This window comes from Drosophila rhopaloa, unplaced genomic scaffold (genome assembly GCF_018152115.1).
Source record: "Drosophila rhopaloa isolate 14029-0021.01 unplaced genomic scaffold, ASM1815211v1 contig_163, whole genome shotgun sequence".
Classification (NCBI taxonomy): Eukaryota; Metazoa; Arthropoda; class Insecta; order Diptera; family Drosophilidae; genus Drosophila; species Drosophila rhopaloa.
In genome coordinates, this window is record NW_025335043.1 from 5744551 (window position 1) to 5767073 (window position 22523).

General features: G+C 39.4%; 11 protein-coding genes across 12 annotated transcripts; 7 read left to right on the forward strand and 4 right to left on the reverse strand.

Moving 5' to 3' along the window:
- LOC108050427 lies at window positions 1-1625 on the reverse strand. The gene is made up of 3 exons (XM_017132114.2): window positions 1348-1625; window positions 1194-1284; window positions 1-1136 (listed from the first exon to the last, which is right to left on the reverse strand). Exons 1-3 carry the CDS (start codon window positions 1356-1358, stop codon window positions 261-263), a joined length of 978 nt encoding a protein of 325 aa, XP_016987603.1. The 5' UTR covers window positions 1359-1625; the 3' UTR covers window positions 1-260.
- A 737-nt stretch (window positions 1626-2362) lies between these two features.
- Window positions 2363-4078, forward strand: LOC108050431 (superoxide dismutase [Cu-Zn]). The gene is made up of 2 exons (XM_017132118.2): window positions 2363-2501; window positions 3507-4078. Exons 1-2 carry the CDS (start codon window positions 2436-2438, stop codon window positions 3900-3902), a joined length of 462 nt encoding a protein of 153 aa, XP_016987607.1. The 5' UTR covers window positions 2363-2435; the 3' UTR covers window positions 3903-4078.
- Window positions 4079-4385: 307 nt separating this feature from the next.
- On the reverse strand, window positions 4386-7085 carry LOC108050426 (transmembrane protein 161B). Its single transcript, XM_017132113.2, has 7 exons — window positions 6925-7085; window positions 6369-6737; window positions 5750-6045; window positions 5430-5687; window positions 5170-5344; window positions 4839-5108; window positions 4386-4785 (listed from the first exon to the last, which is right to left on the reverse strand). Exons 1-7 carry the CDS (start codon window positions 6925-6927, stop codon window positions 4666-4668), a joined length of 1491 nt encoding a protein of 496 aa, XP_016987602.1. The 5' UTR covers window positions 6928-7085; the 3' UTR covers window positions 4386-4665.
- A 315-nt stretch (window positions 7086-7400) lies between these two features.
- Window positions 7401-8304, forward strand: LOC108050417. The gene is made up of 3 exons (XM_017132099.2): window positions 7401-7585; window positions 7645-7767; window positions 8006-8304. The coding sequence occupies exons 1-3, from the start codon at window positions 7439-7441 to the stop codon at window positions 8210-8212; spliced, it is 477 nt and encodes a 158-aa protein (XP_016987588.1). The 5' UTR covers window positions 7401-7438; the 3' UTR covers window positions 8213-8304.
- Window positions 8305-11975: 3671 nt separating this feature from the next.
- On the forward strand, window positions 11976-12455 carry LOC108050416 (protein new-glue 2). Its single transcript, XM_017132098.2, has one exon. The coding sequence runs from the start codon at window positions 12000-12002 to the stop codon at window positions 12390-12392; it is 393 nt and encodes a 130-aa protein (XP_016987587.1). The 5' UTR covers window positions 11976-11999; the 3' UTR covers window positions 12393-12455.
- A 598-nt stretch (window positions 12456-13053) lies between these two features.
- Window positions 13054-14241, forward strand: LOC108050448 (elongation of very long chain fatty acids protein 4). The gene is made up of 4 exons (XM_017132142.1): window positions 13054-13355; window positions 13426-13588; window positions 13658-13829; window positions 13886-14241. Exons 1-4 carry the CDS (start codon window positions 13186-13188, stop codon window positions 14179-14181), a joined length of 801 nt encoding a protein of 266 aa, XP_016987631.1. The 5' UTR covers window positions 13054-13185; the 3' UTR covers window positions 14182-14241.
- Window positions 14241-16273, reverse strand: LOC108050446 (nedd8-activating enzyme E1 regulatory subunit). The gene is made up of 6 exons (XM_017132139.2): window positions 16165-16273; window positions 15944-16108; window positions 15241-15886; window positions 14846-15179; window positions 14538-14786; window positions 14241-14473 (listed from the first exon to the last, which is right to left on the reverse strand). The coding sequence occupies exons 1-6, from the start codon at window positions 16230-16232 to the stop codon at window positions 14361-14363; spliced, it is 1575 nt and encodes a 524-aa protein (XP_016987628.1). The 5' UTR covers window positions 16233-16273; the 3' UTR covers window positions 14241-14360.
- A 92-nt stretch (window positions 16274-16365) lies between these two features.
- LOC108050450 lies at window positions 16366-18735 on the reverse strand. The gene is made up of 2 exons (XM_017132145.1): window positions 18167-18735; window positions 16366-16815 (listed from the first exon to the last, which is right to left on the reverse strand). The coding sequence occupies exons 1-2, from the start codon at window positions 18213-18215 to the stop codon at window positions 16766-16768; spliced, it is 99 nt and encodes a 32-aa protein (XP_016987634.1). The 5' UTR covers window positions 18216-18735; the 3' UTR covers window positions 16366-16765.
- Window positions 16797-17885, forward strand: LOC108050449 (CCAAT/enhancer-binding protein 2). The gene is made up of 2 exons (XM_017132144.2): window positions 16797-16913; window positions 17379-17885. Exons 1-2 carry the CDS (start codon window positions 16797-16799, stop codon window positions 17601-17603), a joined length of 342 nt encoding a protein of 113 aa, XP_016987633.1. The 3' UTR covers window positions 17604-17885.
- Window positions 18736-19202: 467 nt separating the features above from the next.
- LOC108050444 lies at window positions 19203-21175 on the forward strand. The gene is made up of 2 exons (XM_044457721.1): window positions 19203-19256; window positions 19321-21175. The coding sequence occupies exons 1-2, from the start codon at window positions 19203-19205 to the stop codon at window positions 21052-21054; spliced, it is 1788 nt and encodes a 595-aa protein (XP_044313656.1). The 3' UTR covers window positions 21055-21175.
- LOC108050447 (iodotyrosine deiodinase 1) lies at window positions 21064-22474 on the forward strand. Of its 2 annotated transcripts, none has more exons than XM_017132140.1 (2): window positions 21064-21340; window positions 21699-22474. In XM_017132140.1, the coding sequence occupies exons 1-2, from the start codon at window positions 21181-21183 to the stop codon at window positions 22403-22405; spliced, it is 867 nt and encodes a 288-aa protein (XP_016987629.1). In that variant the 5' UTR covers window positions 21064-21180; the 3' UTR covers window positions 22406-22474. The 2 variants fall into 2 exon arrangements, with proteins under 2 accessions (XP_016987629.1, XP_016987630.1); XM_017132141.1 differs by having other exon boundaries at window positions 21708-22474.
- The last annotated feature ends 49 nt before the right edge of the window (window positions 22475-22523 follow it).

Genomic DNA, 22523 nt, shown 5'->3' on the forward strand with positions numbered 1-22523 from the left:
TATTGTTGTTTCTTTTTATCTATGTTTGAACCGTTGTTGTAGGCTAACGGCTTTAATAGAAGTCGATCGATTGATTTTTATTTTTGTGAAGATAGTTTCAACAATTTTGTTTATAAACGATTACAATCTTGTATAGAAGTTTTAAACAAAAGTTGTTCAGCTTACAAAGGTACATTTTTAATATTGATAATAAGTGGGAACGAAAACGTATTTAAAGCTTGGTTTTTATGGCCTTTGTCGTAATTCACGGTTTTAAGAATTTACCAATTTCGTGCATTTAGTTTAGCTATTTTATACATAAAATTGAACTTGTCCTCAAAGGTCATCATTTTGGATTTTCCAGGCCCCTCAAAGAACTCGTTGGCTGTCATTTTTGTGAAGTCGATCAAACCCACAATGTTCTTGACATACTCGCTATTGATTTTCTTTGCCCTGGGATCCAAGGGTACAGAGTTACTTCCAGAAAAGTTTAATTTCTCGACCTTAAACGGATTTGGGTTGGCATAGTCGTCTTCGTTTTTCTCGCTTTGACTGCCAGATCCGAACTTAATTGCTGGAGACTCGCTTGGTTTTGTCTCGCTTTTATTGGAGAATCCATGAAACTCCCATTTGTTGGAATCGCTTTGGTTGAGAACAAACCCATGAACGCCAACAAACTTCTCCACCATGTCATATCTCTTTTTTTCAGTTAAACTGCCCTTTATGAGCATCAAAAACTCTCTAAACACATCTGAACCCAGTTCATAAATGACTTCGGGAAGCGATGTCGATGTGATTTTACATTTCAAATACTTGGATATCTGCTGGATAAGATCCTTGTCATGTACGTGGTGCGCATGCTCAAAGAATAGTAGTAAATCCGTGTATGTCATGCTGGGTAATCTTTGCCTGAAGATCTCATCACAGGCCATTTTGAGCGATTCAACCATCCACATGTTGGCGCACTCCTTCAGCTTGATGATATCCATGTTGCTGTAACTACCGAGAATCTTCTTGTCGTAAGCGTAGACGTATAGCCGGAACTTTTCGAAAATGTCCTCCGTGACATCGGTTAGGATAAGCTCCCCGGTCTTTGCCTCTGCAAAACCAGGCTGGAACGTACGCTTAAAGAAATCCGAAGCCACGCCCAATATCACCTTAATAATATGAATATTAAAATCTTTTTATTATATCAACCAATAATAATCACCTACCTTGTGGCATAAAAATCTCCGCGTTCCAACAATTACACAGCAGTCAGCAAAATCAGCCTCCTCAGTAAGTTTTTTATAGGAAAAGGACAGCCTTTAAAGACAAATTTAACTATTAGTAAGTATAAATAGTTGTTGCTAATGAATATATCCCTACCAATTCTCCATTGTTGTAGCTTAACTGTCTTATCGACTCTGATTTTAAAAAAATGCGCAGCTAGTTGTAGCTTAGATCTCCACCTGGATTGAATACGTTCCAATACTTGACTTGATACTTGATTAAGATTTTTCTGTCAGCACAAAAATAAATGCATACGATTTTTGATTTATGAATATATTTAGGGTCTTTCCCTTTATTTAAACGATGAAAATCCAGCAATAAGAGTTGGCGTTTACTTGAACAAATGGGAAGCTTAAAAATGAACCAGTGGATACCAAAACAGCTGACAGGAGTGGATCTAGTAAGGGGTATCTACAAGTCAAATAGTAGTTCTACTTTTTATACGTTTTGTATTTTGAAAAGAAAAAAGAATTCACACTTAGTATTCACTTTTTTTCAGTAACAGTTATATCTAATATTTTTTTTTATTTTACTCATTTGATCCGATCCTAATCTTTTCATTTTAAGAAGGCTTTTATTTTCCATGCATAAATGCAATTACAAAATAAATTAGTGTTGGTTATTCACTACGAATATTTATTTACTTTAAAATATGAACATTTTTTAAACTAAACTATAAGAAATTTCTTTTTTTCGAACTATAAATTATTTTGCGATATTTTGTTCAAAGTCCAAGCCTGACGTTTTTTTCGATTTAAATCCTATTAAAAAATTTGTAATTCTATCTGACAAAGAGAAATCAATATTTAAAATATGTTCAAATCGGCTTAACATTAAAATAAATGGAAAGGTAATCAAAAATAATCATTTAATAGGTAGGACCGATTTGCACAAATGTCAATTCTGACAACAAGAAAATTAAAAATTTAGTTAAATAAAAAATAAACAATAAAATAAATTGTTTGTCAGCTTTCGTGCGTAAGTGACTTCATGAATTTGGCGATGCATAAACCGTAAATGATCACAATTATAACGCAATGGTAGAGAACTGGGATGTGACTTAACGCTGCCTCAAACCCCACGGACCGGCTGGTATTTTGAGCTGCCCAGGAAACGGTCACTTTGTTCGAGATACCTGGAAAGTTCTAAAGTTTTTTCGTTTTGATAAATAATCAATTGTCGAAATGGTGGTCAAAGCTGTCTGCGTAATTAATGGCGATGCCAAGGGCACTGTTTTCTTTGAACAGCAGGTGAGAATGTAGGATTTTATTAAGTTTTCCCCGAGAAACAGCGAAGATGGAGTAGTTCTAAAGGTCAAATTGCCGGCTTACCCCGCGCCCTCTTCTTTTCCAATATCCCACTTTAAATTCTTTCGAGCATTTCAATTGCGTCCGATTGCGAATTTTTGCCTAGTCACCTAACAAATGCACAATTATATAAGCCAAACAACGATGCGCACATGTCTGAAGGGCAAAATAACAGGACTAAAGACACTATGGTTGTTTTTTTTTCGGTGCCTTAAGGGTTAATAGAAAAGCTATTTTTAGGTTTTGTAAAATTTTGAATATTATTTCTTAGTTAAATTGTTAATAAAATTTAAATTCAGATCCTACCACAAAATAATTTAAAAAATTATATATTATCCTTTGAAGCTACATATATTCTCAACCAAAATTCATAAAAATAAGTTCTTTAAGTAACAAATATAAACATATGTACACATGTTAGCTCGTAATAATAGCAGTGCATGTTCAAAGTGTCCAAGATAACGAATAAAATTAAAATAGTAGCTGATTACAGGTTATGTGCTAGAGCCCCAGGCGCTATAACTTTTTATAGAAAAGATAACTGAGTATTCTATTGTACACATTTTTTTTCGTAAGTACTATTAATATAAACATTTTTCCATCATTAAGTAAAGTAAAAAAGACATTCCTAAAAATCACAAGAAATGAATTTTTTGATTGTGCATATCATTTACTGTATACAGTTTTTTAACACTTATTTAAAAAATTCTATTGAATACCACTTAAAATCAGTGATGTCCCTTTGTTTAAAATAAAAAAACCCTAAACTAAACCCTATATCCAGTAAATTGAATTGGATTCCGTTAGTAGTCACATTGGAGAGAAAGAATTTCAGTGCTTCTTTTCGGACATGTCATGATTAAACACCTCTTCTGCGTTATCAAGACGCGAGCATTATCTTGTGCGTCGAACTAATTGTGCCCCATTCCCTTTTTTTCCCTCCCACAGAGCAGCGACACGCCCGTGACGGTCACCGGCGAGGTGTGCGGTCTGGCCAAGGGTCTGCACGGATTCCACGTGCACGAGTTCGGTGACAACACCAACGGCTGCATGTCATCCGGGCCGCACTTCAATCCTTACGGCAAGGAGCACGGCGCCCCCGCCGACGAGGACCGCCACCTGGGCGATCTGGGCAACATTGAGGCCACCGGCGACTGCCCCACGAAGGTCACCATCACCGACTCGAGGATCACGCTCTTCGGCGCCGACAGCATCATCGGACGCACCGTGGTGGTCCACGCCGATGCCGATGATCTCGGCAAGGGCGGCCACGAGCTGAGCAAGTCCACGGGCAACGCTGGCGCTCGCATTGGATGCGGCGTCATTGGCATTGCCAAAATCTAATCTGATAATATATTCCGAAGTCGGCCTTTGTGCTGGACTACTCTATTTAGCACTACCTACTGGAAATATGCAAACGATACCCATTTACATATTCATAATCTGTGGTCTGTTAGGTTAATTCGCAACCTTTAAGGTTTAATAAATTGGTGTTTTTCAAATTGACCCACAACTTAAAAGCAATGTGTTCTTTTTTGTATGAAAACTTGGAGGTGGTTAGTCAACATAGACCACATAGTCTCTAATGCTGTCGAACATATTAAAATTCCTAAACTGTGGAACCTAAGTTCGAAGATTTTATCCTTACATTTCGCTAATGTATAGTTTAAATTAAATATTTGACCTTGTAGCGCAATCCTTAATGGACTGGCAAACAACATCCCACAGTTGGAAGAATATACAATGTATAAATGGATTTAGGATTTTTTGGTGAAAACAAAAGCTAGGCCCATTGCTTAACTCTTCATTGTATTAATAAACAACAAATCATGATGACGTACTCATTTATTTAGAGTTCGGATAACGCACTTAACTCTTTTAGATTATGTTTAGTTCACTTTGGTTACTTTCAGGGCAGCCTGTTTAATAGTCTTTATTACACACTTTATGAACAATGAGTAAAGTAGTATTATTTACAAAACATGGTGAAAGCCAATCTATTCGCCAGATGAGTAGAAAACAATATTAATTGAATACGCGATACATATTGACTACAAAGAACAGAGTCGTACTACTATAAGGATTCATGGTGTATGATTAAATGGCCTTAGGTCTTGTTGAAATACGACTGGTAGACAATGCCCAGCGAGGAAGTGGCAAACAGCGTAAAGTAACTCCACCAGGTAGCAAAACCCAGAAAGCCCTTGTACACCTCCGTGGAAAAGACCTGAAAACATCTAGGTTAATCACGGCCTTAAATGGTAGAAGATAAGTTCTTACATTTTTCAGGCTACTGAATGAAGCCTGCAGCGATTGCGCTGACTCCAGGATATTGAATTCGCCATCTTCTTGGGAAACGGCACTGCTACCACCAACAGGGTCCACTTCGCTGGCCGCGCACTCGTGCTGTAGGACGACGCTATCCTGGAAAATACCAGACCAACTGAAGCCTCCCAAACTCTTGTACATTAGTGTGAGATAAAGGCACAGAATCAACGGTGCAGCAAATTGTAGGGTCACAACACAGAGATAATAGAAAATCGACGAGATCTAAAAAACAAGAAATTAGGTAACTTAATTATGACTTTTGCAAGAGAGGGATGTGCTTTACCTTTTGCTTGAACTCCACATTGGTGATGCGGCCGGCCTCCTTGCGCATATCCAGGATCTTGTCGTGGGCCAGATTCAGGTACGATTGCAGATATATGGGCATCAGGGCAAAGCGGACCACCACCACAAGGATCACCAGCAGCAGACGAAGGGTCTCGAAGACGTGCGGCTTCAGTCTGCATAAATTTAAAAGATAACTCGGAGTTATAAACGATAAATAGGCTATTGTTTCAAATCAAACAAAGGGAAACAATTGCTTACAGTGGCTGTTGCATCCCCTGGAAGACGCGCACCGTCAGGTAGTCGCGGCTGATGGGCCGTATCCACAGGATGACTAGGATGAAGGGCAGCACGAAGCTGAGATTCAACAGCACTTGCAGCAGCCGATTGCCGCGGCAGTACTTCAGTGAGTCCCAGTGCATCTTGGCCATTCGCAACCCGGGGAAGGTGAACAGTGATCCCAGCAGACCGCAACCCATGGCCAGAAAGAACTTGACCACGATCTTGGAAGCCGGTCCTCTATAAAAACAAAGCACAAACTTAGTGATATAAGTAATTTGTAATGAGGTTTCAAAACTTACGACGATGGCAGACCCTGCTCGGTGAGGAACTTGGATGCGCTGGCATTAAAGCTGGCATATGCATCCTCCAGACCGGTCTCCAGGATGCGCTCGTCCACGATCAGCACGACCATGGCCACAAGCAGGTAGACCAGGCAGGCCACAATGACCATAGACCGCTCGCCGATGGACTCCTCGCTCTGGAAGTAGAGCACCGTGAGCGAGGAGAGCAGTTTCAGGGCAAAGAAGATGACCAGCAGGCACCACACCATGCTCAGGTTGATCTCATGACGCAGCGGGTAGAAGAAATGGAACAGCTGTGTAAGAAAAATCGGAAATTAGGAATAGTTTACTTTCTGGAAATAAAAAAAAGGTTATCAACCATATAAAATGTATCGCTTATAGCCTTTGACAAAATTTTAAAAAGGTTGTAAAATTGCTGATTTAGCTCTCAGTATAGTAAACAAATTTAACTGAATGTATATTATATAGTAATAATAATAATCATATAATTTATTTTTCAGACTTAACGATTCTTTAAATCATGGAATAAAATTTATAAAAACCAGGACTCTTTTTCCCTTAGAAAGTACAACAAAAAACACCTGGTTTCATGACTAGGAGTTCCTGCTTTGCCCACCTCAGAGACCACGTAGACGATGCCCGTATAGACGCTGAAGTCCAGCAGCCATTGGTACTCCGTAAAATAGCGCAGGTGCACCACATCCCGCTCCAGGACCGGTGACGTCAGCAGCTCCACCTCGATGCTGCGCGGTATTTGAAACTGTGCGCTGGCTCCCGATCCATTTGCCTGCTTATTCCGACCACCCTTGTGTGGCTTCTCCTTGGGCACTCCGCCACGGGAGCGCAGCTCGTCGTCGGTGGGATGCAGGTAACGATGCAGGCCAGTGCGGCACAGGATCCACTTGGCGAAGGAGTAGTGCGGACTCAGCTTCTGGATGACACTGACCATCACCAAAGTGATGACCAATTGGGCGCCCAGCACAGCCTGCGATGGGATGAGGAAAACTATTAGTTGGGCAGCACATGTCGTGGCTATTTTTGGGGCACTGCGCTCCGGTCTATTTTTGGTCCATTATTACGACGGACTCCTCATTTTTCCGGGCAAGCCGGTTCGTTTGGCCAGTATTTCCAATCAGAAAACATCACTTTTTAGCCATCTCTACTCATCTTACCATCGCTTCCTATTGCCTTGGACCCTCGAAAGTTTCTGAAGTTGTAGCTTGTGCTAATTCCAGCGCTAATTAATTCATCATTGTTAATTAAAAACGGAAATCTCTAACAATTTTCGTCAAAAATTTTCTTTTGTGCTGACAGTGTGCCCGTTTGGTTGGATCTCACACAACGGCAAAGAAAAGTATCGAGTACTTTTGCTAAACGAATTGGCGCCAATTCTAATTTCAAAACGGTTTTAACGATTACTTTTAAATCAAGTTATTTAAGCCTATGGTTATTTATATTATTATTTGAAAAATTACAATTGCAATAGTGAAAACTTTTCCACAATATCTGCAACTGCAGATTAATTGATTTATATTCTTTAAGAGAATAAATTTGATCTCAAGTATTTTAAAGATAAAAAAATACAAATTACTTCACCTTAACAACCTTCCTTTGTTTATAATTTCTTATTATATAATGAAAAGTTACTTCTAAATTCCAGTAATAGCAAAGTCCAAATCCTGAAATATGTCGAAAGCAAATAAACCATACTTCAACAAGGTCTGGGATCTTGGCAAGTGGGAATCGCGGGACATTAAGCACTACGGCTCCATAAAGCGCATCCAAAAACAGCTTCGCATTGGAAACTGGGAGTATCTGTGTCAACATCCAGAGGTGCCTTTCTTTTATTCTAATGTTGTAATGTTAATTGCTTTATGATATGCACCCTCCAGATACGTGCCATAATTCGGGTAATCTTGCACCAGGCTCTCAATGGGAAGCCAAAACCAGATAATCTCCGAAAGTTTGTGGCAGAATTGTTCAACTGCAAGGAGAACCCTTTACTGGTGCCAATGGTAACGTTGTTATAATGCCCTATTTATAATGAAACTAAAAAAAAAATGTTGCATACTATATCGATAAAAGAAAACCAAATAGTATACGTAAAAAGCAGCTTAAAACAGTTGCTCGTAAAAGATCATATTTACCAAATTTCGCAATTATTAGTTTTGTTGCTAACTATTTTCTTTCTTTTTTAATATTAACCTACATATATATGATTTATTGATCAGTTAAATCCCCCGATTTCCCTAGATAAACACTCAGCTCAAGTACGTTAAAGATCAGCTGAGCCGAGGCCGCTGGAGCAATTTTGATGCGGAGATGCTGTTCATGGAGAGTCCTTCGACGCACTCGCTCCTCTCCACGGCCTCCGAGGACAGCAATGTGCATCCCGTGCTCACCTATGCCCTCGTCTTTAAAAAACCCGACGAGTGTGGCATCGATAAGCCCCCATTCTAAAACCGAAACAATAGCAAAGATTTGACTTAAGATGTCTGGTTTAACTAGGAAAAGTACTTACTATGACATTTAAATTAGTTTGGATAGTATTGGAGAAAATAAAATGACCCAACTTTATCCATATTCCCAGTACAAAATTTTATAAAACATATAATCGAAATCTTTACCTTCAAGAACGTTTTGTAATGTTGCTGGCTTAAACTGGGAAGTAAGAAAAATTATAAGTTTTTCTGAGTTCGGTCTTTATTTCTCATGTAGAGCATGGTGACATTTCTTTTGGCTTTGCTGGGTTGTTTGCAGATCAAATAAAGCGGACTGTATAAGGTTAATTTTATTTTATTTATTTTGCTTCTGGAAAAGTACTAATCATTAGTTATTAAAATATGTATTTTTTATATTCTTATTCTTTATTCTTTTCCGCACTAATTTGATCCCTAAAGTAAGTGCATAGGTGCATTCAGGGTGTTTTCACGGTGCCAATAATGTAATAAAATCGTTGTCCAATTAATTATTTGTAAACTGATGGTAGATATAAATTTACAATTTTAATCAAAGGATTTTAACAAAATTACTAAAAATTAAGGAAAGAATAATACAAATTAAAAGCAAGGCTATTAAAAAACTCCGTTGTTTGAACTTAAGGGACATATAATTTTCACCACGCATATTAAAAATGAAAAGCATTATTCAAGAAAATAAAGAAAGCTTAAGAAAGGCACGGAACTTTTCTTAAATTGTTGATGCGTGTAATACATTGTACTCTCTATTTGTTTACTTAACTGAGTGCTTAGTAAACAGTCTGGCACCGTTATCTCGAGTCAATATCTGGATAGAACAAAAATAAAAATTTTTAATTAAACAAGCTAGCTACCAAACTTAGCTAATAAATGGTGGTATAGGAAACTTTAGTTGTTGACTCAGAATTCATGATATTGTATTAAAAATCAAAAAATTTTCCACTCTCTTGACGCAATTAGCCTGTGTATTTTTCTACCAGAAGGGCTATAAATTGAATGGTAAAAGATTTGATCTTTACACAACTCCCTTCGGTATCCACCATCGAACTACCTTCAAAATGAGGCTCCTGCTTGTACTGACTTTGGTCTTGATGGCCATCTGCGTGTCCTGCGTTGACAGCGCCGCTTCAGACTCTTCAGACACTTCAGGCTCTTCAGACTCTTCAGACTCTTCATCGGTTACAGGAAGCGACAGTTCCAGTGACAGTTCCAATGACAGTGATTACAGTGATTCTGACACTGACACGGCAGCAACAATAACTGAGACTACCACGACTACCACCACCACCACTGAAGCCCCCCACAGGAGGATTCATCGACGGCGAAGACCATGATACAATAACATAAGGTAGTCTCGTCGGCTGTCTAAACGTTCGGGTTTTGGTCAGTGCGTGTTCGTCTTTCGAAGGGAAAGGTTGTCTGCGGACGAATTTTTTAGGAAATTAACCCTTGAGCAACATGACATTTTGCAATGTGTGCCGCAAACACGTCGATGGCGTAAAGGCACCGAAATGTTTGGAAAAAAGAGCGCTGTGGGAGGAATCGCTGTGATACTTTTAAAATAACAAAGAATGTAAAAGAAACTTTAATAATCGCAACCGAAAATATTAGTATAAGTTTTTATGTCTAAACTTATACTAACATTTTCGGCTGCGATTATTAAAGGTTCGTTTACATTCTTTGCTATTTTAAGATTAGAATATATTTTAAAATTAAGAATCTCAACAAAAGACTCAGTATTCAGAGGCAAAAACAATGCCTAATTTCAAATTCAAAATTATTAAAAATTAAATTATAAAAAAAAATTAAACTCCTTTTATTATGAAAGGCAAAAAAAACCCCCTGAACCATCTAAGGGTTAATCCACACATTCTATTGTCGCTCTGCTCGCACTTACTAAACAGTTGTCATTTCACTCGCACTCATTGTTTTAATAGTAGGGTTCCAAAATTTGCCGACGAGACTACCTTATGTTATTGTATCATGGCGAAGACGTCGCGTCGTCAGGAGAATCATCCGCAGGCGCGCAGACGAGCGAAGACGTCGTGGTTAAGCGGAGACAATTGTTTTATAAATTCCCAAAAAAAGAGCATTGAAAGAAAGTTCAATATAGCATAATAACCAATTTGAAGGTTTTTCATATCATTTTAGTTGGTCGGGATTTGCATTTCAATCTTATATGTTAAACAAGAAAGAAAGCTAGCTTCGGCAAGCTCATTGCAATCTTATTGCGTCAAGGAGTGGAACATTTTCAGATTTTTAATCCAATATCGAGAACTACGAGTAAACAACTAGAGGTTCCTGTACCACCCACTCCTAAGTTTGCTCGCTCGCTTGTCTATTTAAAAATTTGTTTTCTTTTCTATCCAGATAATGACCCTTTTGTTGAATGAGACTTCAGTAGAAAATAACTACACGACTCTCTCGAGTATTTCTTAAGCTTTCTTAATATACTTGAATAATGCTTTAATTAGAATAAACGAAGTAAAATTACACAAGCAGCGAAGCAAACTTTGTCACCTTATAGACTACAAACCCAAAAAAAACATACCAACGTTTAAACCCAGATGTTTATAGAATTAAAACACAATCATTTCGATTTGTGCCACTTTAAAATCATATTTCTAGTGTTGTTTTTTAACACTTTTCTGTAAAGCTAGTTTTTAAATAATTGAAGTTAATCCCAAAATGTTCCGATACATTTTTCGATTAACTTATAAATTTTTCACTGAAGTTATAACACCTTAAGAGGGTTTAAAAATATCACATTTCAAAATGCGTCTACCTTCGGCTATTGCTATTTTTATGAGTTGCTGTGGATTTTCAAATGTATTTTCGTTGTTCTTATGATGTAATTTTAATTCGCTCCTTTTATGAATTCTTGTGACTCACAATACGTATTTAGAAGCTTTCAATATATGCGAAGGTCATTTGCCAATATATTAGGATTTATTATAGTTTTAAGGATTCGCTATCGGTTGCGAAGCAGTGAGCACCCGTTTGATTTGTGAATTATTATAAAATAATTATGTAATTTTTTAGAAACCATCCGAATATATGAAAGCCAAATACTCACATAAACTTAACTTGCCCCAAATCGTAATACAACCTCTTAAGTAACAAGACTACGAGTATGGAACAAGAATCTACCCGCTGCCTTTTTTATTTTTTGGGCTTTGTTCGCAGAACGAGCTTTTTAGAACTTGTATTTTCTTAACTTCCCAGATATTGACTCGAACTCTTTTTGTTTAATAAGACAACAGTGTAGTTAGAGTGTTAACTTTGCAAATATTTACACGTCTCAACAAATTTAACAAAAGCCTAGACTGTTTATTCAGTCTTAGCGTTTGCTTAAATGTAGATATAATTAGAATACTTTGAGCTATTTTAAATATTTGTAAGATTTATTAATAGATTTAACTGAAAATATTGAAAATTAGCTGAAATATTCATCACGAGTTCTTAAAAAAAGAGATTTTTTTAAAAATGGAAATGCCAGCCTACAACTCTAATAAATGGTTGCAAGTGCGTAATTTTTGAGAACAAAAGAAGTCTGCTAGACATAATGGTATTATATTCTTGTGATATAACAATAAAAGAACATTAGCAGCTTTTATAACTAAGTTTTGCAGAACATATTTACATATTTGGTCTGCAAACAAGCGATATCTGGCAGTAGCCTTTGATGCTTTACATGCCTTAACTATAAATAACGCCATCCAGTGGTTGGTAGAATCAGAATCTCAAGCCCAGCTGAAAGAGAAGTCACCATGCGTCTGATTATTGCGCTATCCCTGGTCGTCCTGGCCACTTTCGTTGTCCAGTCAACGCAGGCAGCTGCCGCCGCCTCTGACACTGATACGACCTCTGGCTCTGATACGACCTCTGACACTGATACCACGGCCACCACTACCTCCACCACGGTCGCCCCCACAACCACAACCACAACCGCATCCACAACCACCACCACCACCACCGAGGAGTCGAAGAAGAGGCGTCGCCGGTGGCACCGCAGGAGGCGCGGGGGGAGGGAGATCATCATTGTCCGCAGGGGGGGACGACGCGGCGAAAGGGAAGGTAGGCGCTTCAGAGATCGCGATTCCGATGACGATCGTGAGGATAGACGCTACCGTGTCCGTGAGCGCCGCTTCAGACGTTTCTAATCATAATACCTAAAAACATGCAATGCTTTTCCATGAAAAATAAAGTTCGACCTTTGAAAAAAATATTTATTGTTTCTCTGACTCACTGAATTACTTAGCGATATTACATTTGCCTTTAAACCAAGCTAGGCTTAAGAACTCGCGATCTCATAGTGAAGTTATGATTGGTCGTTAAGCGTTTTGCTATGCTTTGAGTTTTCATTAAGCGCCAAACCCAGAATGTCATTGGTTCAATTCTATATGAATACAAATATTTTATTGTACTTTTTGAGAAGCAGTAACGAAAAGTAAGTTAACTAATTAAATACCAACTGCACTGACAAAGACATTAGCAAAAATTAACAAAGTGCCATTAAAAAGTGACCCAAAAAATAATATGCTGACCTTTGTTTATGAGCGGAGAATACGACATGATCTAATAATTTTTTAATATTTATTTCACATTATAACTTTATTTTACCTCTACACACAATATCTTAGTTTTCCACTTTTGTGTGACTTAATTTCGAGTGTGGTTTATTAACAAATGAAAAACAAGATATTTTAAATTCAATTCGAAACTGACACAGAAAATAAAATCAATTAAAATGCACCTATTAACGTCTAAATGAAAATCTTAAAGGTAAAACCTAGACCTTCCCCAACGTTTATGCTCCAGCGACAGCTAATTTAATTTGGGCGGGTACATATCAACGCATCAGCGGAGCGATCATGGCCAAACCGTATATAAAAGCCGAATTTCGGGAGGCTAGCTTGTTCAGTCTAATCTGGAAGTTCTTAGAGCACACATTCGATGTCCTCCATTGGCAATGATACACAAATTGGAAGATATTCGTACCCGTTTGCAGATTTGGTTGATAAGCGGACGAAGGATTGGCCCCTGGTAGATTCCCCATGGAATGTGCCCGTCCTGCTGGCCTGCTATTTACTGATGGTGGGCTACGGACCCAAGTGGATAGCCAGGTGAGGTCAGGGGGTTATCCATCCATCCAGACAGTTATTACAAACACTCGCTGGTGACCCGGACGAACAGGTATAAGCCGCTGCAGCTGCGAGTGCCATTGTTCTGCCACAGTTTGGCCATGGTCCTCCTGAATGCCCACATCTGCATGGAGCTCTTCACAGCTTCAAGAGCCCTCGACTATAGCTTCAAGTGTCAGCCGTGTCGTGTGAGCTACAATCCAAATGAAATCCGGGTAAGTTGGTGCATACAAATCATAAAGATAAGAATGAAACTGAAACGGATGTAAAAACATGATAAATAGATGGCAGCGGCTTTTTGGTGGTTCTATATTTCAAAAATACTGGAATTCGCCGACACGGCCTTTTTTATTCTGCGCCACAAATGGATGCAGCTTAGCTTCCTGCATGTGTACCATCATAGCACCATGTTTATCTTCTGCTGGGTATTTATCAAGTGGATGCCGACGGGATCAGGTGAGTCTCAGTTCTTTAAAGCGTGTGTTTTTGGATGAAAGTATTTTTTTTTTCAGTTTATGTGCCAACCATTATAAACTCGTTTGTACACGTCATTATGTATAGCTATTATGCGCTGAGTGTGCTGGGTCCTCGCGTCCAGAAGTTCTTGTGGTGGAAGCGTTATCTAACTGCCCTCCAGTTGGTGCAGTTTACCATTGTCCTGCTCTGGGCATTACAGATGGTTATTCAGGGCTGCAAGTTCGGAACCTGGATAAGTGCAGTTGGTGCCGCCTATATGGTGCCTTTCCTCTTTATGTTCGGAAAATTCTATGTCCAAAAATACAGAGTGTCAACTAATAAATCCAAGTAAAAAAAAGCTAAACACAAAATGGCATTTGTCAATTGCTTCATTTTTAAGTTGTCAAAAAATAGAATTGTATATAAAACTGTTTATTTCTTGTCTAATTTATTTCTAGGATTAAAGACAAAGAATGAATTCAGTGTGAAAGAATTTACAAATATTTATAATTGTATGAAAATACGATTTGTTTATAGCTTCAAAGTTACACTTTCAGTGGTTATAGCATTGTATATAAAAGTATTATCGATAGGCTTGTATTGTTTGGTAATGATCTTTATTACCTCCTGGGCAGCACAGCCACCTGCAAAGTGAATGCAAAAGATTAAATCTAATTGGCCTTAAGTCAAATTACATATAAACCTTACCTATAAAAGCGGAGACCGCATGCAGTTCTGCTCCGCCGTAGCGACAAATCTCGTGCAGCACATCGTCGCTGATACTGGCATGCATGCCCAGATCGCTTAGCATCTTGGCGGCAATGCTCTTCAGGCGTCGGATGTCCTGCTCCACGGTGCACTCGCCGGGAATGTTGCCACACTCACTGAGGAAACGCTCGTAGGCACGCAGCGCAAAGTTATAGGCCGTGAGGTTACCCTGCATTTCGTTGTCCTCAACTGGGAGGAAAAGTAAGGCTACTCAAGGATATTCAACAATTTAAACATAGGATTCTCACCTAGTGGCAGCAGGCGACTGCTCTTTTCGTATTCCTCAGCAATGCGAGTGCCCCTTATGACCGTCAATCCGGCAGCTTCACGGCAAATCAGACGCACGCTCCTCTCATCGATGCTATCGGCGGGCAGGGCCAGTTGCTTGAGGTAGTCTTGGCACTTGTGGTACACCTGGTCGGCATCTTGCAGCGCCTGTTGGCGGTAGACTTGCTGCAGGGCTATGTAAGAGTCCGTATTGGCCGTCATATCCGGCAGAACGCCAGGCAGTGGCAGATGGCCGTCGTTTTCGTGTGTGACGAAGTGCTTTAAGGCCTTTGCCATAATCCAGAAGACATTGCTCTGCAAATACATTATAGATATTTATCACATTATAGGCAAGTAGTGAGCAACTTTAGGCAACCTTCTTGTTTAGCTGTTCGCAGGCATCGTCCTCGAATATCGCTTTAAGACCTTTGGGAACCTGTCCCGCTCCAAATGCTGTATTGACCGCCTTGATGGCCTCTTCGTGGTTCTCCTCATCCGTCTTCATCTCCTCCCTGATAACCTCCCTCAACTGGTTCTTCTCTTTGTAATTTCGGGGAGTTTGAGCCCCATCCGTCTGCTGTTTCTGCCAGACATTAAGGTATTTATGGAGCACCAGTAGCCAGGGCACCTTACTGGTCACCTCTGTTCCTTCGAGGTGCTCCCGCAGAGCATCAAATGGATGTTCCAGACGCAGATCAAACTGCCTGTTATCCGGATGAGCCTCCACAATGCAGTGCTCCCGAATTTGCAGGCGTATTGTACCCAGCATGCCCAGCGATCGGCAGTAGATCAATGGCACGTTGACCTCCCACAAACGTTCGGCCAAAAGAAGCAGAGTTTGCTCATTCAGATTGGAGGCAATGACCAAATCAAAGCTATCGAAGAAGTTGGGCCTGTTGGCCAATATATAGTCGGCACTCTCCTCCACATAGTCGCCATTCACATCGGGATTGAGCTCTTGGAGTAGCTGCATACAAGCCAAGGCTTTAGATTTGCCCAGATAACTGGGATCCAGAAAGAAACTAAGAGAGGAGATGGTTTACAATAAGAGTTCAAGAGTTGTGGAGACCACTACCGACTTGTTACCCAGGTCCTCCTCCTTAACGGTGCTGCCATCGGCCACAGTGAAGCCTCCGATACCGGGAAGAACCAATCCTTTGGTAGTTTCGCAGCCCACGGCCGTAACATTCACCAAGCAAATTGTGGCCGCCTCCAAAAGCGTCTGTCCATGCTCGCCCCACAGCCTAAACGGTACAAGTAAAGGTAATATAACTTTCGTTATCAATTATATAGTTTAGACCTGATTTGTCTGTCATATTTCTTGCTTTTATCCGAAAGTTCCGGTGATTTGGGCGCTGGCGAGGACATTTTCCTGAGATTTGCATGCAAAAATGAGCCGGTCGCAAATAAATCACAATCACAGTGTTGTTAAGAGCTGTCAGTGGACTTTTATGATGTGCAATTTGTTTGTTGGGTGAAATGTTGAAAACACGTTTGATAATTTAAACTCTTGCTTATTCAAAACATTTATTGACTATTACGTATTACATTTCATTTAATTTTATTGCATTAGACTACATCTACATACAAGAAATCAGTCTTTACAAATAAATTGTATAAACAGTTGATAAATAATAAAAAAAACGTCTGAGCAAACGAAAAAGTTTCGGGTTAATGACATTTGTTGAATAACATTCCAGGGCTATAGTTCGCCGAATTTGAATTTAGATTTTCCATTAATTTAATAATACCGCAATGTATTTGTTTGCTGGGCAGTGTGCGCAGTGCGCGCTTTCCAACACTGGTCCGAAGTTGAGCAGCTGTTTTTCGTGTAATTTCACAACAACATTTTCGTCTCTCTGTTTTCTGCTCCATTTTGTTAGTTTTAAATTGAATTTAAACTAAATACAGATCAAAATTATCACGGAGAGAATGCCAGCCAGGAAGAGAACTGCAAATGCGGCGTCGACCAGCAAAAATGGCGAATCCCCATTGAGTCCGCGGTCGGATGATCCAGCGTACCAAGAAAAAAGAAAGAAAAATAATGAGGTAAGTTTTTGTCTTGTAAACAGAGAGGATATGTGCATTAGGGCGATCCAAATTTGTATGAACATTTTAAAGTTCTACTCTTCCAGCTTATACTACGCGCTTTGGTGTATACAAGAAGAATTAGTTTGTTTATTAAATGCTTTTAGGGTTCTGCGCATTTGATTCAAAGTATATTACTCATACGTATTGTTGCCTTTGGTAAAAAAAATGAATTCTAACTGACATGACATATGATTAACTTTCACAAAAACTTTAAAATTTTTAAGAAACGCCTTAACATTAAAAAAAATATTTTTGGTTTTCCTGTACATTTGTTACACACCTGCCATATTAAATGTTGATCATTACATTTTTTTGGACCACCCCAATGTTCTTTTAGATATTGGGAAACATGTTGCTCTGGGCCCCCAGAAGAAACCCAAAAATAGCTGCAACTATATTGATTTTTTATTATTCTCGGAATAGGCTGTACAGCGCACTCGCGAGAAGACCAAGAAATCGGCTGAGGAAAGGAAGAAACGCATCGACGATTTACGAAAGGAAAACGACTCCTTAAAAGTGCAAATAGAGCAGGGTGAAAAACATATATCCACACTAAGGGATCTGATAATTCAGGGCGAAAAAACGGAGGACGGACACCGCATCATCCAAGAGATTCTCGCTGGCCCGGATCCAGATGACAATGACTAACGAGGAGCTGCTCCTGATTTACTTCATTATATTTACCTACTTTTAAGCTGGATTTAATAGAAACCTACCATGTTAGTTTTAACTTTTCAACCAAATCGGTACAATTACTCGAATTCTATCATCATAAGGGGATGACCTATGATCAGAATTTTCATTCTTTTCCACACTACCATGAAGTGTTAAATGTACAAATTTAAAATTAATTTGGAAAACACAAGGACAAAAATGTTTAAGTCATTAAAGTTACTTAAAATAAAGTTCTAAACTATCTGTATGAATCTACATATGTACATATATTCAATGACCTATTCAATTTTTTATGAGCAGTAAGTATCAGAGTAAACTACAGCTTGCTTTACTACTTTTAAAATACATTTGTTTATTGAATCATAAATTGTCTTATGTTATCTTATTTTTGTTAAGGTTTTGCAATGATTCATTTTACTAAACGCATATCACGCAAGGCGGATTACTCAAAAAAAAACTTAAAATTCATCAGAACTACTAAATACCCAACATCTCATTACTTTTTTAGTAGAATTTCCCGAAAGTCTCATACTTACCGTCGTAAACGTCCAGTTTGTCCATGTGCAGGCTGAAGACCTCGTCCATTTTTGGAGCTGTTGAACTAGAACTAGCGTAAAAATCTCGTAGTGCCTGTAAGTTTTGGGTGTCAGTGTCCCGTTAAGTCTTGCTCTCCTTGTTTTTGTTGTGGGAACTGCTTCCGTCTCTCTGCCTCTTGCGGCTCTCCCACTTCATTGATTTATTGCACTTTTTGCACATTCATTTGATGCACAGTTCCACGGAACGGCAATTTAACTTGGGCTTTCGTGTCGAAATGGAAGTTATGATTGTGGGGCTTTTTTCGCATTTAATAAATTGCTGTCTTCCGCTAATTAGCGCACCAGTACACACTGATTTCCGATCCGATTTAAATTTGATGTATCTCACATGGCACGAGGCGAAAACAGAAATGTGTTGCCAGTTTTTGGAGCACTACTTTGTTGTATTTGGCTGGTCGGCCGATGAAAGTTTATTTCCTTATTTTTTATTTATAATTTCACGTAACTTATTTTGGTTGTTTTGGTCTCTTGTTCGCTCTTCGCTGTAAGGCCAAGGCTCGCTCTCTCTCTTTCTGCGATAGTGTTGTAAGATGGCTGCATAGAAAATCAGCTGATCATGCTGCGCGCTTAAAACCGTTGAAAGCTTATTTTAAAGCTTCTTATTAATACAACTTTTTTAAAATCCCTTATTTCCGACAAGATATTTGAGTATTTTTAAAAACTGCAATAAATAGAGTAATATTTAAATAATCGTTTAGGGCAAAGTTTTTATTTTGGAAAACGTAGGTCACACTTTAATGTTTAAATATACAATTTTAAAAATGGTCTATTAGAAGAAATTAAATAATCAACAATCAATACTGAACTCTGAGCTAATCTTTCATCGTGAATCAAACGCAATTCTATTTATTTATTTGTACAAATGGGATACCCGTAAATTTGACAACAGTGCCTTTTGTCACTATTTTTAAGTCCAAAAAATCAAAAAAAAAAAGTCAGGAATACAGATAATGCTACAAAATTTAGATAAGTTATAATGCTATTGCCCCTAAAGAACCTTCAACACGGTGAAGACGACGCCAATCCCAATGTTACGCTTCTAAAACGACAGATCGCGGAGGACGGCACTAAAACCCAGGCGCTGCTCCTTCTAGCGTTCCGCTTCGAGTTGTTCGATGACGCCAACGCGGAACCACTCCTCCAGGATCAGCTCCATCGACAGCCAGGAGGTAGGAGTCATTAGACCAACTCCAGAGTCAGTCACCTTCCCAAAAACACCCAATCCCGCTATGAAACACAGAAAATCGAGAGGATTTCTCTCATTTTTGTTTGGAAAACGATTCCAGAAGACCAAGAAACAGGATCAGGTAAATGGTAACCACTTCTACTTAAAGGAACACGATATTAGGAGGCTAATCCGCTTGTACTGCAAATATGACAACTTGTATGACCAAAAAAACCCATATTATGGAAACGAAGAGACCGATGAGGATTGCTATAATTACTTGGCGAGGTCGTTTCCTGGAATCACGAGCTCTGAACTGAGATCATGTCTCGAGGAGCTAAGAATGTCCTTCGAGCGGGAGTACACCATTATCGAAAGGGCACGACGGAACTCTGGAGAAATTATGAAGCCTTCAATTTGGTACTACAATGAGTTCCTTTTCCTGGTGCCTTATCTCTGCATCGATTTTGAGAAAGATCTTCTGGGCAGCGGAAACAGCTTGCTGTCCATCGGAAGAGTTTTATCTACGGATCCGAAAAATCAAATGGTCACCACAAAGATTTTGTCTCATAACCTAACCAATTTTACAGGGTTTCCTTTAGCTGCGTTTCCTGGAAACCTATCGTGCTGCAGAAAGATTGTCAAACAGAATAGCGATATGGAATTGCAGAAGCAATCGAAGATCACTGAGCAGGGAGATCCGGAGAAAGAAAAAGAAATAGAACAGGAGGCACAGGATGCGCAGAAGAAAGAAAAACCTAATGATCAGGAGCATATCGACGAAAAAAGTTTAAATGAGCAAGAGGATCAGAAGGAAAAAATCAGCGAGCAGGAGGATCAGCAGCAGAAGGTGTCTTTTTCTCCTACATCAGAACAGAAGGCCATATATTACAGTGAAGAAGATGCCAGCCAAAACAAATCCATCTCCAAAGTTTCCACCCAATCTTCGTATTATGCCAATGAGCGAGATCTGAAAACCACCGATCTAATTTGCTCCTGCCAATCAGATGGAGCAACTGAAAAGCGGGCACCTACCTCAGAATCCTCTCAAAAACCAGTTGCCTGTCCCTGGCGACCTAAAAATTCTCCTTGTGTGCCCCAATGTCAGGTAACAGGATCACAGCCGAATGTTAAATCCCAACTCAGTTCCTCTCCACCGGAAAACTCTCCTCGTTTACCCAAAAGTCAGGACACAGGATCTGAACCTACTCAAAATCACGTTGCCTGCCCCTGGCAACCGAAAAACTCGGGATGTGTGTCCGAATGCCTGGTAGATCTCCCGGGATCCTCTCCAGAACCATCTATCCCAGTCGAAAATAAAGCCTCTGATCAATCTGGAAAAAGCCAGCAAGTGCAGATGCTTTGCGATATGATACGAACCGAACTAACCGATGCTCCCGAATTTATATACTTCGACGCCAAGTGGCGAATCATAGAGATTTTGAGGGACGTTCACAAGAGACAGTTAGTTGATCATAAAGGCAAGGCTCAGGGTAATCCACGCCGACCAATGCCGCCCAAAAAACGCACCTCTGGAGAGACCAATTTAACGCAAAAATATCAACAGTACAAATTGGATAGAAGCACCCAGGAAAAAGGCATTACGAGGATCTGCGACCATCTCAAGTGCAGTCACTGTCCCTACTGCTGCCGGCACAACTGAACTGGAACCAAAACCCCATACATCACTATCAGCAATAACCCTGACCGACTTAATCTAGCGATAAGTCAGCTCGAGCAACAAAACCACTTTCTCTCAGTCACAAAAGCAGTCGCACATTGGAGCGCCATGGAGGTGGAAGAACTGATCAGCAACTCCAAAGTGCTAAGAAATTGGCCAAGTTTTATCATCGGTTTGGGCCTGATTTGGATTCTTAAAAATGTGTTCTACAAATGGAGTCGAGGGCCCCAGAGATATACACTGGAGAACCGAGAGGAAGAGGAGGAGGGTAAGCTTATTTTCATAAATTTATAAAAGTTATTACACCGACAAAAAGTAGAAAACATTTCTAATTTTGTGTTTAAAAACTAATGTTCTTATGGAAAACCGATTTAAAATGGAGAAAATTACAATTGTATTGTGTAAAGCTCAAGGAATTGGTTCAACATAATTTCAGTACACTTTAAAGAAATATTTAATTACATTTTTTAGTTTTTATATTGTTGTTATTAATTAGATTGTTTCTTTCGTTTTTAGTAACAAGTATTATTTCTTCATTATATTTATTCTTTCATTATTTCTTTGGGAAAATGATTACGCATAAACCTCAACTTCCATGATTTTATTTACATTTATTACAATTAAAGATCTGATAGATCTGGAAGACCTGGAGGATGAACTGCAGCCTGCTCTGGAGGAGAAACCCCATGTGCCATTCGTGCCTGGCCAGAATCTCAATCCAAATGGGGCGGAACGCTTCTATGAACTTATGGGAGGACGTCGTAGCATTCGCTCCTTCAAAAGCCATCCCAAACCAGATCTCTCCATAATAGAGGACTGCATCCGGGCAGCAGGAACTGCTCCCAGTGGTGCCCATACTGAACCCTGGACATATTGCGTCATAGAAAAACCGGAAGTCAAACAATCTATCAGAGAAATTGTGGAGCAGGAGGAGCTAATCAACTATAGCCAGCGGATGCATAAACAGTGGGTCACAGATCTTCGACCACTGCAAACCAATCATATCAAGGAGTATCTCACAGATGCCCCGTATCTCATCCTGATCTTCAAGCAAATCTATGGATTTTCGGAGGACGGAAGGCGGAAGAGGCACTACTACAATGAGATATCCACTTCGATTTCGGCTGGGATCCTTTTGGGTGCTCTCCAAGCCGCAGGACTTTCTTCCCTGGTCACAACTCCTTTGAACTGCGGTCCTGCCTTGCGATCCTTGCTGAACCGTCCAATAAATGAGAAACTTCTTATCCTTTTGCCAGTGGGTTATCCAAAAGACGGCTGCACAGTTCCGGATTTGAGGAGAAAAAGTTTGTCGGAGATTCTAGTTACATTTTAAGGTTTAATTGTGTTCTAACAAATTATTAATTTACAAAGCAGCTCAATAAATACAAACCCAACAAGGTAATCATTATTAAAGTTTCAATGCTTGCATGGAAAATTTTTTAAAATACACA

Excerpts from the sequence above, each read along its gene's own strand:
- LOC108050426 (XM_017132113.2), bottom strand. Across the intron at positions 5,109-5,169 it reads ATGTGGAGTTCAAGCAAAAG|ATCTCGTCGATTTTCTATTA; the intron begins GTAAAGCACATC and ends CTTGTTTTTTAG. Across the intron at positions 4,786-4,838 it reads CATTCAGTAGCCTGAAAAAT|GTCTTTTCCACGGAGGTGTA; the intron begins GTAAGAACTTAT and ends AGATGTTTTCAG.
- LOC108050449 (XM_017132144.2), top strand. The coding sequence starts at position 16,797 with ATGCCAGCCAGGAAGAGAACTGCAAATGCGGCGTCGACCAGCAAAAAT. Across the intron at positions 16,914-17,378 it reads AAAGAAAGAAAAATAATGAG|GCTGTACAGCGCACTCGCGA; the intron begins GTAAGTTTTTGT and ends TTCTCGGAATAG.
- LOC108050448 (XM_017132142.1), top strand. The coding sequence starts at position 13,186 with ATGTCCTCCATTGGCAATGATACACAAATTGGAAGATATTCGTACCCG. Across the intron at positions 13,356-13,425 it reads GGACCCAAGTGGATAGCCAG|GTATAAGCCGCTGCAGCTGC; the intron begins GTGAGGTCAGGG and ends CCGGACGAACAG. Across the intron at positions 13,589-13,657 it reads ACAATCCAAATGAAATCCGG|ATGGCAGCGGCTTTTTGGTG; the intron begins GTAAGTTGGTGC and ends CATGATAAATAG.
- LOC108050450 (XM_017132145.1), bottom strand. The coding sequence starts at position 18,215 with ATGGACGAGGTCTTCAGCCTGCACATGGACAAACTGGACGTTTACGAC. Across the intron at positions 16,816-18,166 it reads CAAACTGGACGTTTACGACG|TTCTCTTCCTGGCTGGCATT; the intron begins GTAAGTATGAGA and ends CCGCATTTGCAG.
- LOC108050447 (XM_017132140.1), top strand. The coding sequence starts at position 21,181 with ATGGAGGTGGAAGAACTGATCAGCAACTCCAAAGTGCTAAGAAATTGG. Across the intron at positions 21,341-21,698 it reads CCGAGAGGAAGAGGAGGAGG|ATCTGATAGATCTGGAAGAC; the intron begins GTAAGCTTATTT and ends TTACAATTAAAG.
- LOC108050431 (XM_017132118.2), top strand. The coding sequence starts at position 2,436 with ATGGTGGTCAAAGCTGTCTGCGTAATTAATGGCGATGCCAAGGGCACT. Across the intron at positions 2,502-3,506 it reads CTGTTTTCTTTGAACAGCAG|AGCAGCGACACGCCCGTGAC; the intron begins GTGAGAATGTAG and ends TCCCTCCCACAG.
- LOC108050446 (XM_017132139.2), bottom strand. The coding sequence starts at position 16,232 with ATGTCCTCGCCAGCGCCCAAATCACCGGAACTTTCGGATAAAAGCAAG. Across the intron at positions 16,109-16,164 it reads AAATATGACAGACAAATCAG|GCTGTGGGGCGAGCATGGAC; the intron begins GTCTAAACTATA and ends TGTACCGTTTAG. Across the intron at positions 15,887-15,943 it reads GAGGAGGACCTGGGTAACAA|TTTCTTTCTGGATCCCAGTT; the intron begins GTCGGTAGTGGT and ends CTCCTCTCTTAG.
- LOC108050427 (XM_017132114.2), bottom strand. Across the intron at positions 1,137-1,193 it reads GGAGATTTTTATGCCACAAG|GTGATATTGGGCGTGGCTTC; the intron begins GTAGGTGATTAT and ends CATATTATTAAG.
- LOC108050444 (XM_044457721.1), top strand. The coding sequence starts at position 19,203 with ATGCTATTGCCCCTAAAGAACCTTCAACACGGTGAAGACGACGCCAAT. Across the intron at positions 19,257-19,320 it reads AAGACGACGCCAATCCCAAT|CGTTCCGCTTCGAGTTGTTC; the intron begins GTTACGCTTCTA and ends TGCTCCTTCTAG.
- LOC108050416 (XM_017132098.2), top strand. The coding sequence starts at position 12,000 with ATGCGTCTGATTATTGCGCTATCCCTGGTCGTCCTGGCCACTTTCGTT.
- LOC108050417 (XM_017132099.2), top strand. The coding sequence starts at position 7,439 with ATGTCGAAAGCAAATAAACCATACTTCAACAAGGTCTGGGATCTTGGC. Across the intron at positions 7,586-7,644 it reads ATCTGTGTCAACATCCAGAG|ATACGTGCCATAATTCGGGT; the intron begins GTGCCTTTCTTT and ends TGCACCCTCCAG. Across the intron at positions 7,768-8,005 it reads ACCCTTTACTGGTGCCAATG|ATAAACACTCAGCTCAAGTA; the intron begins GTAACGTTGTTA and ends CGATTTCCCTAG.